This window comes from Melanerpes formicivorus, unplaced genomic scaffold, assembly GCF_026170545.1.
Source record: "Melanerpes formicivorus ecotype bairdi unplaced genomic scaffold, bMelFor1.0.p_v2 SCAF_21, whole genome shotgun sequence".
Taxonomy (NCBI): Eukaryota; Metazoa; Chordata; class Aves; order Piciformes; family Picidae; genus Melanerpes; species Melanerpes formicivorus.
The window spans coordinates 6,431,201-6,445,298 of record NW_027142373.1 but is presented as its reverse complement, the minus strand read 5'-3'; the positions used below and the strand labels follow the sequence as shown (position 1 = coordinate 6,445,298).

Here is a 14,098-nt window from a genome sequence, read left to right as displayed (position 1 = left end):
AACAGTTTAGGTTTTATTTATTGTAACAAAGGTGGTGGAACAGACTTATTTCAGCTCCTTCACAGCCAGACCTGGGGAGAATAAAGAAACAAAGGTTTGAGAGGCCTTGCCCACAGCCCACCTGGCTGGGGGGGACCTGAAGGAACAAGGGGTTACCTGGAGGCAGGGACTGCTTCAGCTTCTCCGCCTTCTCCTTGTCTGTGATCACCAGAGTGTACAGGTACCGGCTGCAGCGCACCTTGAACTTCACATTGTCCTTATTCTTCTTGATCTTGACCGCTGCAGGGCAGAGGAACAGGTCAGGTATGACTCCCACCCCAGCCACAGGGATGGTGACAGACTGGCCCAGCTCATCTGCACTGAAGAGAACCCAAACCAAAGTATTTATCCCACACTATTGTCACCAACTGCTTCAGATGGAGAGTTTCACCTGTCCATCAGGTTCCTCAAAGCTTTATTTTGGGGCTGTTTTACTTCACAGCAGCACTTTACAAGAAAAAAGGTGACCTAATTGTGTCTCACATTCTAACTCTAACCTGTAACCCTAATCTAGAGAGTTCACTCCAAGGTCATTACTTCCCTTTGTGATCTGCAACTCCAGTGGCACTGGAACTAGTAACAAGCTCCCTTATCTCCGCCACCAGTGCTTCCCATGTCCCTTATGGCCTTATGAAGCTGAGCACCTTGCCAGCTCTTCTCCTTCTCCTCCACAACCCCTGCAGCTCAGCATTACAAGAGCTACTGCAGAGCTGGAGTGAGCTGAAAGGCGTGGAGATGCCTGTCAGCAGCTACAGCAGCATCTTGGCATTGGAACTCTCCCTCCTCGCCCACAGCGGGGAGTTAACAAAACACTTCCCTAAGGAAAAGAGCCTCTTTGCCATGACAGCTGGATCCAAACAAGCAGGAGAAGAGGGAAAACTCTTCAAGGGTTGTTAAATACTGAGACAAGGCGGCTTCTGTGTTTCAATTATAGTGGTCTCTGTATGTGCAACAGAAACCCTCGCGTTTGAGCGTGATTCACTTGTCACTCTGACAGAGCTCCTCAGCGTCTGACACCTCGCAGATTTTTTGAAGGCTACAAGGCAGAGACTGGGAGCTATCTGCAAACAGCTTCCAGAAAGCTGCAGCTGGGGCTTGGCCAAAACTCTCTAGGGTGAAGAACAGTGAGAGAATCTGGGCTGAGTGGGCGTTGGAGCAGCAGCCCCTGGAGGAGCCCATCCCTGGACCCCAGCCCTCAGCCATCACAGCATCCCTCTGCCCACAGGTAGTGACCTCAGTCATCACTGAGCTTTCAATGTCACCCACCAAAATCCCCAGCACTGTGCCCCACTCAGTGCTTCCAAGCCAAGCAGGTGCTCAGTCGTGGTGGGAAGCCCCTGCAGCCCCACTCTGACAGGGGTAGAGCATTTTCTGTGTCAGAGCACCCCACTACACTCTGTTGCAACCCAAGGCACAGACAGAAACCCAGCTCTCACACTTTGCATCCTTCCTCCTGGCTGTCAGCAGAAAATCTTTGATCTCCTCAATCTTGCGAGGCTGCAAAGAAAATAGAGACTCAGGACACACAAACCAGCTGATCTCTTACTCCCCTGCTCACTCGGTCTCTGCGTGAGCCTCGGGCTGGCTGTGTGCCCCATGGTTCCCTAACGAAGTTCCCCCACCCACCCCAAGTTAGGGAAAGCCGGATCCAGCCCCAGCCATAAGCCAAAGGGGGGGTCGCCACAGTCACCCCCAGAGGCCCCACATCCTCTACCACGCCAAATCCCAGGAACACCCTACTCTCCCTCACTCCCGGGAGAATGACCCTCCCGATCCCACCAGGCTCACAGGACACCCCCAGCCCCACGGGTTGACGCACAACGCTCGCCGTCCCTGGGCCCCTTCTCACCATGGTTCCAAGCTGGGCTCAAAGCACTCCAATCTGCGGCAGAAACAACCCAAGATGGCGTCAGAGCAACCCCACTGCCCATCAACGGCCGCCCACCAAAGGGTCTCTCCGCCTCATCTCCCCTCTCCTCCCCTCCCCCGGTATATCCCAGGGTCGCCCAGTCCCGTACGAAAGCGGATGGCGGCGGATCTCACGACCCCCCCCACCCCCGCGCCGCCTTCCTCCGCTCCATACTCACAGCAACCGTCTCTACGCAGAGAGCGGAAGTGAGCGCTTACTTCCGCATCCGAGCCTTAGCCCCCGCCCCTTCGAGCACCACCACGGCTCGGGCCGAGGGACAAAAGGGGTCGAGGTCTCGATCGCACAGTTTCTGCGATGAGCTGGTGGCGTCTCAGCACCCGCTGTAGGGATAATGAAGGGTATGAGGGGAGCACCGGGCAGTCCCGGCCGCTCCGATTCTCTCCGGGGCGGAAGAGCATGGCTACCTGCGCAGGCCGTTGCAGGCTCCTGAGCCTCAGCATCGCTCAGTAGATGGGGAACATGGCGCAGGGCTGAAGGGCTGCGCCATGGCTTCCCCCGAGCGATGAGGAGTTCGCGATCTCGAATAGGGCTGTAATGGAGCGTCTTTGCCACAAGAGGGAGCTTCAGCCACGCTCAAAACGCCGAACTCGCCCCAAATGTCTGCGGAATCCTTGGGGGTGGGTGGCGGCGGGCGAGGGACTCCGTCTTGCCCCTGTCCCAGTGCCTCGTCTCCCCTTCCCACATCCCGCAGAGCCAGGTGTGGGTCGGGGTGCTGGGGTGCTCCTCAGCAGCGCTGCTTTATGAATGCTTTGGTGCTTGTATAGGGTCAATGGGCCGTCGGGAGCAGTGGGATAGTGGGGCAGGGAGCTGCATGCCCTCGCCACAGTTTCCAGCTCTGCCCCACAGACTCATGCTGGAGGTCCTTTTTTGGGGGTCACTCATAGCCTGTGCTGGGCATGAGTGCTGGAATCCCTCATTCCATGCCATGGACCTCCCATCCATGCAGGGACCCCCTGTTTAGGTCCTTACCTGGAGGGGCTAGATCCCTGGGTGAGAGGCTAGTGGGGCAGATTGTCCAGGTCCAGCATTCCCAGGGCAGAGAGGGAAATGATGGAGGAGGCAGCTCCTGTGTGGCTGCTGTGGCACCCTGGCCTGGCACTCTGGTGTGGCACCTTGGGGACATGCATCACACCCACCCCATGAAGCCAAGCTGTCTCTAGAACTATGCCCTGGGACCCCCTCGGTGGCTTTATGTGGGGTGAGCCCCTGTGGGCACTCATTTTACAGTGGCTTGAGCCAATGCTGGGTGCCAAAGCTGCCAAAGCTTAATTACTTGTCAGTTCCTTATCTTGCAACCATGGTGGTTTTGGAGGTGGATGATTAACCACCTTCTGCTTTTAATTACTGCTGCTGGAGTGATTTTGCAGCATGCATGTGCCCATGGGGGACCAGAGGGTTGTAGGGCTCTGTCTTGTGTCTTCAGTGTTGATGTGTCCTGGAACATCCTGGTGATTCAGCCGCCTTGGGATGTGAGTCCCTGGGCACTGGCAGCTCTCTTCAGTGATGGAATTATGTTTTGAGGAAGAACAAGGAGCAGGAAGAAGGACAGTGACATGTCTGGAGGAAGGGACAGCTCTTCCCAGTTCCTCTACCAGGTCTTATTCCTTTCTGTCCCCATTGCACTTGGCTAAAGGTTGCTTGGGGTGTACTGTTGTGATGGGAGAAAGGATTTTGCAGGCATGCATCTTCTCACCGTGCCCCCACCATGGCTCTTGTGTGCCCACCCGTGCCTGCTGCCCATTGCCTATAGCTACAGCTGTGTGCCCATCACTTTGTGCCCCCCACTCCATTCCCATCACCTGTCACTATCACCCTGCGTCTGTCTTCTCCAGAGACTTTCAAGACTGGATGTGTTCCTGTGTGGCCTGCCCAAGGTGATTATACTTTGGCAGGGGGGGTTGGAGTTGATGATCTCCAGAGATCCTTTCCAGCTCCTACCATTCTATGATTCTATGCCCCCATCACCTTGAGCCCACCAGGCCATGCCCATCTCCCTGTCCCCATCACCTTGAGCCCACCAGGCCATGCCCATCTCCCTGTCCCCATCACCTTGTGCCCACCGCTCCATGCCCATCTCCCTGTCCCCATCACCTTGTGCCCACCGCTCCATGCCCATCTCCTTGTCCCCATCACCTGTGCCCACTGCTCCATGCCCATCTCCTTGTCCCTGTCACCTTGCATCCCATAGCATTTCTACCCAGCAGCAGTCCCACCAGTCACTCCCAGAATCACACCAGTTACTGGAACAAGGCCTGAAGCCAAGGAGGGAACTGTGAGGTTCCCACCAAGAGGCGGCTTTTTGGGTGGGACAATCCTTCCTCATCACCACAGGGGTTTGTAATTGTTTGATTTACTTATCTCATCTCTTGACGGGCTGATCTACTCCGCTGCTTTTTAATTGCCTCAAAAGTTGAGCAGTTTTTCATGTTTTAAGGAGTGCTGAATTGTATAATTAAACCACTAACAGTGTAAATCAACAGTGCAGAAGAAAGACAGCAGAGAATTAAGCAAGCTCCTTGGCATGATAATAAAACCAAACCGGCAGGAAAAGTGCCCATTGCGGCACCCAGGCTGAATGCTAATGCTTGGCCGAGGGGAGCCAGGAACTGGTCAGCTCTGCCGAGGGGCTGTGAATGCTGGCACCCTGTGATAACCTCCCAAATCCTCTGTTTTTGGCCCAAAGCATAGTGAGGCTTCGCTGTCGCAGCCTGACATAGAGTGTGTGGGTCAGGCAGTGTCTGTATTTCCACCCCCCCCGCCCATCCCTGCACTCCCTGAGCAGCGTCACTCCGCTTTCTCCCTGGGAACAGACTCACTTTTACTTTATTAATATTGTTTAAAAGCCGAGTGGGTGTATAAATCAACAAAAATAATTCATGAGAGTCATTAGCTCCTCAAAGATGGGATCTTTTTATGGCTGGTTTTCCATTAAAAAAAAAATAAAAACCCCACTACAACCCCCAAAAAACAACCAACCAGCCAACCAACCCCAAACCCCACCACATTCTGAAACTGCAGCTTTTAAAACACATCAAATACATTTCCTCCCTGCCTCCCACCGGCCCAGGCTCTGCTGCCTAATGAAATTCAATTAGCATCCTTAATTCACCCGCTGACTACTGGGTTTATATTAAAAAATCATTCCAATTCTGCTTGGGAAGTGCTGTGCCAGCACTGCACTTCTGTTTAAATCCTGTGGTCTGGGGGATATACCCTGAGCCCCCCTCCCTGCTGCAGTGTTTGATGAACAGCTTCTTGTGCTCCTTATCCTCCTCATCCTCCTCCTCCTCCAACAACAGCTCCGGGAAGCTCCAATGAGGTAGATATCGACGGAGCCATGTGGAGCAAACCTGGGATGCCACATCTGGACCGCAGCACCTTGCCAACACGCAACGCACCCCATCTCCCCCTCCCCGGGTGCACCCCTTGCCAGGGTTCCCGGGGCGGGGTGATGTCCCCCTGTGTCTCCAGGGACAGCGGGGACACTCCAGCGGCTCTGGCAGGAGTTTCTTTGCAGCAGGAGGTTTTAAACAGCACGTTGGCAGCCGGCGAGATCTGTGTGTTGCCCGGCGATTAGATAGTATCGGCTTATCAGCCGCAGCAGCACCGGCGGCTGCGGGGAGGGGGATAACACCGAGAAATTAAAAAAGGAAAAGAAGAAAAAGCTGATGTGATTTTTCTCTCTCCTCATAAAGGTCTGATTCGAAGTTAAACAGTCGTGGAAGATAATCTGCCACGGGCTCCATTGCTCAGCGTTTTGCTCACCTTGACCTCGGAGACCCTCGGCCGTGGGCTCGCTCCTGGAGACCCAGGCAGCTCACTTTAGGAGCTCGCCCAAGAGCCGAGCAAGCCAGAAGGGCTGGGTGGAGGAGAGTGCTCCGTCACGGTGGTGTTTACACACACAAGGGCAGCCCTGGTTTTATTATGCATAATTACACTGTCCTTACTGGAGTTGCAAACCATTTTTCCTGGTGGAAGCAAAGAACGGCCGTGCAGGAAGGGGAACCGCGGCTGGTCTGTGCATCAGGGCAAGCTCGGAGCTATCAGATCCTGACTGTGATGGTGCTCGCTGCAGCCCGGGGGACAGCAGCATTTTGTGTCTGCCACCTAGACCCCTGCCCTGACTCTGCAACCTTGGCTCCAGTGCATCCTGCTGGAAGCTGAGCATCTCCTCTTCTCCTCATTCAAGGCATGCACCAGTGACCAGGGAGCACTCTGCCCATCCAAGGAGCACCCTGCTCACCCGCAGTGCCTATCGTTTCCTTCTCCTCTTGCTCTTCTCAGGGCTATGACCCTGCTCATTGACCCCTCGTGACACCTCCAGATGTTTGCTCCCATCTCCCTGCAGCAGCACTGCTGATGTTTCACCACACAGCAAGGATTCATGGGAGTGGCAGACCTCCTGGAGAGTCAGCAGGGAAAACCCACAGCTTCTGGGTCCCACGGCTGTTTGGAGTGTGGGAGGCATTGCCTGTCCTCAGGGGTGTGCTAGCTGCACACCAGGAGATATGCAGGAGGTGTGTCCACAGAGGTGTGATCCCACCTCAGGGAGCTGCTGGCAGGAGCCCCATTTTATGGCTGCACCCCATAGCTGCTGAGCCCACCTGGCTGAGATCGTGCCTGACAGATGCATGGCTGAAATGTGCATGGCTGAGACATGCAAAGATGAGTGTGGCTGAGACATTCAAGATGTGGAAGCTCAAGGCACACATGGCTAACGTGCAAGGTTGAGATATGCATGGCTAAAACATGCATACTTGAGGTGTACAACTTTAGGGATGGGCAGGATGGAGATGTGCATGGATGGGATGAGTGTGGCTGAGATGTGCATGCCTGAGACATGCAAGATGGAAACCTGAATGGCTGAGACATGCATGGTGGGGAAGTGCATGGCTGAAATGAGTGTGGTTCAGACATGCAGGCTTGAGATAGGCAGGCTCAGGACATGCATGGCTGAGCTGTACAGGACAGATCCATGCAGGCAGCCTGAGCAGTGCACACCTGAGACAAACCTGCCCGAGCTGAGCATGCCAGCGTCCAACACGAGCGCTGCTGACGTGCTCACCCAGCAGTGTGTGCCTAAGGCATGGTACCAGTCCCAGTGTGGAGGCACCACACCAGCACAGTCAGCTGCCATCCAGCCCTCGTCTCGTCTCCCAAATCTCACATCCTTCTTCAGCATTCAAAAGCCTTTCTGCGGGCAGGCGATGTGGTGGAGGTGTGGAGCTGGCAGAGTTAATAGGAGACATGAAAGGACATGCTCGCCCGGAGATTCCCCTATTCAGGGAACAAACTGCAGCAGAAATTGATTTTTTCCCCTGTTTACTCGAGTTTCTCCCCCCCGGTGCAGATATAAAAGGCCTTGGATGGCGATTACCTGCTCCAGAGTGCGAGTGCAATTTGCTGGATGCGTTTATTACTAACAGGGACGGAAAACTCTTTCCAATCACTCGACATTTTCTTTCCCCCCACCCCCCCCACCCCATCCCTTTCTCTCTCATTCTTTCTCCCTTTCTTGGTTTTAAAGCAAAGGGCCCTGGCAGCGCACCGCCGAGAGCCGATCAATTCACTCCTGATGGCAGCTCCCATGCCCTCGCATTCATCAGCTGGGCTCTTAAAGAGCATCCGAAGCTTCAGGGACGACTTGGGGGTGGGGGGGGAAATAATAAAAAAGCCCATTTGGAGGCAAGATCATATTTTCTCTGTCTCTTCCCCTTTTGTTCTTTATTTGCGGAGGACAAAGGCAGGCGCAGGCTCGAGGGGGGGAACAGGCAGTGGAGGGAGATGAAATCCCAAGAAACAAAAGAGCCTGTTTTCATGGAAATGCCCTGAAAAAGGGGGGGCAGACTTGGGAAGGAGGGGGCCACAGGGCTGAGAGAACAAGCTGGGAGGGGGCTGAGTTCAGTGGCAGTATCGTGGTGTGGCCAGAGCAGGGAGAAGGAGAATAAAGGCGGCTGGAAGTTTTCCCGCAGGCATCGGGAGCCGTTTGAAGCTCTTGAACATATATATATATATATATATATATTTAATTAAAGCTGGGCTGGGTCAGATCCTGCCTGGGAGGAGCAGCTACACGGGAGACAGGATCAGTATCTGGCCCTGGAGTGGCTCCTGCTTTGCTGCAGTTGGCTGTTTTGTGGGGGTCGGGAGAGACCAGAGCCAGGGAGGGTTGGTGGGCTGTGGTGTAGCAGCAGCAAAGTCATTTAATACCTGGGTCCCCGTCACTAGCTGTGCACAGCATTCCTCCCTGAGAGGCAGGGGAGCAAATCCAAGGGGCTAAAACCCAGCCAAGCAATGCAGCAGAAGGGGCTGGGGGGTCCTCTTCTGCAGCCCATGCTACTCCTCCCACCAGCACAATGTCTTATTTGGCCACCCCTGCCATGGATTGCTCCAGTTTCAGCAGGACTGTAGGAGCACCTGAACGTGCAGGGCAGAACTCCAGGGCCCAGTGGGAACATGGGGTGAAGTTCTTCAGAGGGGGACAGGGTTGGGAGCAAGGGTGCTTCTCCACACAGGGCGAGCTTTGGCTGAAGTGGTGATGCAGGGAGTGGTCCCTGTGCCAGCCCATGGGAAGGTGGCACTGTGTGTGTGTGGCAGCTGATGCTGAGGGTGAACAGCTTTCCTGCCTTTAAATAACATTAATAAAGTAAAAGTGAAGGGTGGGAGAGTGCAGGGGAGCAAAACAAAGAGCCTCTCTGTCCTGTCTCATGCTGCTGCTGCATGGAAATGGCCAGAGCTCAGGTGGCCACAAACGTAGTGGCTCAGCTGTTCCACTGGATCTACTGCCAGTGGTGCTGGCCACGTCCAGTGAAAACCAGCCCAGCATCCCACCTGGCACCATGGGCAATGCTGGTAACAATGAGGCAGCTCTGGGGTCCTGCTTGCACGTTATAGTCACTGAACCCCACTGGCCCAAGGAGATGCCAGCGCTTGGTGGGGGATATGTTGATTCCATGGGTTTGAAGTTTTGGACGTGCCAAGAGCTGCTCCCCTCCTTCCTCCACACTTGCAGGTGCCCATGTGAGCCTGGGAGAAGCTGGTGATGTTGGTGTTCCTACAGTCAAGGTGTGGTGGCACCGTGAGCCATTCATCCCATGGAGTGGATACTGCTGTGCTCCATGGCACAGCACCAGGGTGCTGGTGCCAGCAGATCCAGGTGCTCTGGGAAGGAGCAGCGTCTGCCTCTCCAAAGGGGGTTTCTGCAAATCAGGGAGATGTGCAGAGAAAAGGGAGAGATCTCCATCTTAATTGCACTTTATTATGGCTCTACTCGCCCACCTCTCCTGTGCCAGCCTGTTCCTGCTGGACCCCCTGTGAAGCCCAGCTCTGGGATCCCCCCTCTGAAGTCAGTGACATAAAAAGAAGCTGAATTCCAGAGCTTATCCCCACTGCCCACCTGGGCATCACCTGGAGAGAATGGGGACCAGGGCAGACGTGGGGCAGAGTTTTTGGGTGATGGGCTATGTCCTGCAGGCTGGGACCTCCCACCTCAGAAAGGGACAACCATTCTGTGTTGGGCAGGACTTGCCCAGGTCTTCAGGGACCTGCTGACAGGGTGGGAGCCCCAGCCATGGATTGTGATGTGTCATCCTGCCCAGTTCTGCAGGTCCTGAGTCATCATTCTGCATGGCCCCTGAGGAGAGGGAGCTGAGTTTGATGCCCCAGGGCTACCCCTTACTTTTCCTTCTCCACCTGCAAAGGGGATTTGCTGTGGTGAGGGGCACAGCTGAGGTGCTGTGTCCTCATGTGTCACCTGTGCCAGTCTATGTGCCCCTGATGTCTCCTGCACCTGCTTTCATGGGGAGTCACCGTTAGTGACCCAGCTATGCAAGTACCAGCCTGACTCATCCAGGGGCTGATGGTGGTACAGGCAGAACCCTGTGGCTGCTGCAGGGAGGGAGGGTGCAATGGGTGGCCAGCCCCAGAGGTCCCACTCCAGGCCCCTGGAGGGTGCCGGTGGCTGCAGGACACAGTCTGGGCAGGTGAGCGACACCGATGGGTGCCATCAGCGGTGGCACCACTGAGGCAAGGGCAAGAGCAGCCGTGGTGCCTGCCTGGCTCCCCGCCACCCTGTGCAGCTCCATCCAAGTTGGGTGTCATCCTGCAGAGGAAGATTATGGTAATTTTCCTCCCCCCCTTATGCATAATTTTCCGACTCGGCTGCAGCAGAGGCTGTGCAGAGAGGCTGGGTGATGGGAATGTCATCTGAGATTCGATTATCTCCTCCTGCCTGACGCCTTGCCTGGCTTTTTTTTTCTCTTGTTTTCCTTTCCTTGTGAAACCTTCATCAAAATATGTAGATCTAATTAGGACAATTACAGCGTGAGGACAGCTGAAACCCACCCAAAGCCGCACTGCCACCAGCCACCTTGGGCTGAGCCAGCAGCAAGAGAGGGGGACTGAGGCTTTGGAGGGGTTTGGGATTTGTTTGGTTGTTTTACGTTTGGTTTTTTTTATGGCTGTGCAGGTGGGTGGAAGGGGCTGGTGGTTCCCCATGCCCGTACGTGGTGCTGCTCATGCTGAGGTGGTGTTGGTTTTGGGGTGTGTGGTCTCAAAGGGAAAGAAGCGTCTCAGATATGTCCCCAGTGGGCATGCCACCCACGTCCCACTTCTGCTGGGGTACCCGGAGGCTGCAAGTGCCTGTGACGCACTGTTCCCCACCTTGCTGGCTGCCGTGAGCTGGAGGGGGTCACAGTACCTTGCTGGGAACAGCTTCCACCCCTGCACGTGGCACACCCTATCGCTTGTCCCCGAGGTGCCCACCGTGCCGCTCGGCGAGGAGGGGCCACCCGTGAGCCTGCAGCTCCGTAAAGCCTCATTGGTATTCAGTCCCCGCGCGGTGGCAGCTGGCTGGATGGCAGCAGAGTGACAGCGGTGACAGGTAACGCCAGCCACAGGGACGGCGGCAGCCGGCGGGTCGGCAGCGGGGGCGCAGCTCTGCCTGCGCCCACAGTGGGGGTCCAGCTCTGTGTCCCCAAATGGGACACACTACCGGAGGATGTGGAGAGTCCCTGGGGGGCTGGATGCTCCCTATGCTCTGCAGTGGGATGTGCTGATGTTCAACCCAGGATGCTGGGGATGCTCTGACAGGGGAGTTGGGGTCTAGCTCCATGTCCTCACAGTGGGATAAGCTGTGTGAGGATGGGGAGAGCCCTCAGGGGCTGGAGGCTCCAGGACTCTGCATTCTGCAGTGGGGTGTGTGGATGCTCACTCTGGCATGCTGGGAATGCTCTGATTAGGAATTTGGGGATCACTTCTGTGTCCTCACATTGGGACAGGCTACTGGAGAGCCCCCGGGGGCTGGATGCTGAAGACCCCTGTGTTCTGGCAAGGATGCACCAGTGCCAGGATGCTGGGGATGTTCTGACAGTGGAGCTGGGGTTCAGCAAGTGGCCACGGGGCAGCTCCAGCACTACATGGTGCCCTCAGTCAGCCCGATGCCCACCTTCAGCCACCCACACTGGCCAAACAGCGAGAAGGTCAAGCAGGGACGATCTGGGATGCTGTGACCGTCCCTGAGGGGGGTGGGCAAGGGCTGGTGGCTGGGCAGAGCCGACCGCATGGGCAATTAAAGTAAGTGCAAATTGTCAGGGCCTGTGATTAACGCTGCCTCCAAATCCACATGAATATTAAACGCCGACATTGCCCAGGCTCCCTGCACAATGAATTCTGTATGAATCTTAAGATAAATCGTTTGGATAACTTAGCGGCAGCTGTACTCCCTCGCCACCAACTGCCTCCAAAAATCATCTCATGTCAGGCGAGAGGAGCTGGAACAGAGACCAGACCAACCCTGGGAATTGCCACTCGGGGCTCAGCGGTGCCAGGATCAAGGCAGGGCACCCAGGGCTCCCCGGGAGGTGAAGGGAAAGCTCCTCAGCTCTGGCTTGCTCCCAGAGACTGGTGCTAAATCCTGTTGCTTGCTGTCATTTTTGGCCAGGGGACATTTGCTTCACCTCAGAGGGGCTTCTTCCCAGAGGGGTAGCATTTGTCACTGCTCTGTGATGGTTATGGGTGGCTCAGTACATCCCCCTCCCTAACCCCCGAAGCACTCTTGACACTAGGGCCCCTTAGAAGTGCATCCTGCTCCTCCAGCACTGACACAGAGATCCATCTTGCTGGTTCAGAGACCCACCACGTCCCTGAGCCCGCCGGGACCGGTTCCCATTGGCATGCAGCCGCCGCGCCTGCCTCGTGCTCCTGGTCCAAATACAGCAGCAGAGCTGCTGCAGCGTCCTCAGAGGCCTGGGGGCCTTGATTGCATCCTCACACTGCCATAAATCAGCCCTGGGAGCCTGGCGGCGCGAGGCTGGGAATGGCAATGTCACAGCGGGCAGGCAGCAGATGGGCAGGGGACCAGAATCGCTGTGTCACTGCGTGCTGGTGGGATGGGAGCTGCTCCTTCCCTGGGGGGGCTTGGCAGAGGGTCTGTGCCCCTGTGTGCTCCCATCTCCGTCCCTCCTTCTGCAGTCACAGTCCCAGCCCTTTGACTCTGCTGCTGGCTGAGGGGAAGGCATCTGACACCCCTGAGGTGTCAGAGGAACTGAAAATATGGCAGACATTTCCTCAGACTAAATTGCCCGGACCCCAGCGGGGCTGTGCACCTCCCTTATCATAGAATCATGGAATGGCTTGGGTTGGACTGGATCTTTAAAAGTCATCTAGTCCAACCCCTTGAAGTGAGCAAGGACATCTTCAGCTAGATCAGAGCCCCATCCAACCTGACCTGCAATGTTTCTAGGGATGAGTCATCTACTACTTTTCTGGGCAGCCTAGGCCAGTGGTTCTCCCCCACACCATGAAATATTTCTTCCTTATCTCTGGTCTAATCCAGGTGAGGAATTGTAAATCCAACACAAACCACTTCTGCCTGTGTGTGAGGGGACTGCAGCTCCTCCTCCAGACCCTTGTCCCATCCCACCCACATGCACCTTTGGGTCCTGTGGTGATGGAACTGGGACCTGAAACCCTAGTCCTGATCTGGGCCCCCAGGTTTGGGCAACCCCAAGGGGTTTTCCTTGTTAGGGACCTGCTGCATGCTGCCTCCTCCTCCTCACCCTCTAGAGTCCAGGCATGGCAGCATCCCACCACAGCCCATCGGTGATCTGCCACGGCGGCGTGCTGGGAGCTGTGAACCTGACCCTGAGCTGCCAAAAGGCCGTCAGATAAATCAGCAAATCAGGTGCAAACAGCAAAAGGAGATTAAAGCAGAGAGGAGCAGATTGAACCAGGGGCCATTAACAGATTAAATCATTACACAGAATCAGATCAACGTGCAAATAATATGAATAATAAACATGGCTCAGAGGCACCACTTTCTGCTTCCAATTTATTTCAGCCAGAAGATGAGGGCTGGCGGATGTCACCACCCACTTAGCCTGGGGACAGTGGCGGCAGCGCCCGGCTCAGCTCCCGGTAGTGCGGAGGACATATGGAGGAGCTCCACGCCTGGAGAGAGTGACACCTCCAGAGATGTCCCCATGGGTCACCAGCCTTCAAAGACCCTGATGCATCCCCAGGGGGATGTGCTAGTGGGACACAGCCCCTTTGTTTGGGGTCTAGGCCAGGTGCACCCTATCTACCATCCTGCTCACCCCAGCAAGACCTTGCAGCCTCCATCACACCAATGCCAGCATCCCCAGCATGGCCCTCTGGGGTTGTATCCCTGAGCCACAGCATCTCATCCAGTCTGCACTGTGCCTAGTGGCCATAGGTCTGCCCCAGAGAGGATTGTTTGGGACTGTGTCCATGCCCCCCATGTTCCCTCCCCACCTCTCCAGGTATCACCAGGCTGTGAGACCCCAGCCTGGCAGTGGGGCTGGCTGGGGAAGAGGCATCTACTTGCCTCCTGAGACACTCTGCCAGCTCTGTGGCCTTTCCTTCTCCTCTGAATCTCCTTTCCAGTTGTATTTTCTCCTTCACTACCCTGTTTCTTCTCCAGAGAAGGGGAGCAGCCACCATGTCCCTTCTCTGCCAGCTCTGGGGCTGTGTGAGGCAGCAAAGACACTGTAATAAAAGGCTGCAAACAGAGGGCAAATATCTTTTCTTCCCAACTTATTTTCATGCCCATCATCAAAACCCCAAGGAGCTGGAGACAAAGCCCAAAGCAGTCCTGCGCACGATCGCAGC

General features: G+C 55.7%; 1 protein-coding gene across 1 annotated transcript; it reads right to left on the bottom strand.

The window, feature by feature from the left end:
* RPL38 (ribosomal protein L38) lies at positions 1–2,202 on the bottom strand. Its single transcript, XM_068151200.1, has 5 exons — positions 2,127–2,202; positions 1,889–1,921; positions 1,476–1,536; positions 157–279; positions 1–71 (listed from the first exon to the last, which is right to left on the bottom strand). The coding sequence occupies exons 2-5, from the start codon at positions 1,889–1,891 to the stop codon at positions 46–48; spliced, it is 213 nt and encodes a 70-aa protein (XP_068007301.1). The 5' UTR covers positions 1,892–1,921; positions 2,127–2,202; the 3' UTR covers positions 1–45.
* Between the last annotated feature and the right edge of the window lie 11,896 nt (positions 2,203–14,098).

What these genes read in the sequence shown, in the direction of transcription:
- RPL38 (XM_068151200.1), bottom strand. An exon ending in CAGGAGGAAGGATGCAAAGT is followed by an intron (nt 280 to 1,475) that starts GTGAGAGCTGGG and finishes TCTGCCCTGCAG; the next exon opens with CGGTCAAGATCAAGAAGAAT. An exon ending in GAAGCAGTCCCTGCCTCCAG is followed by an intron (nt 72 to 156) that starts GTAACCCCTTGT and finishes TATTCTCCCCAG; the next exon opens with GTCTGGCTGTGAAGGAGCTG.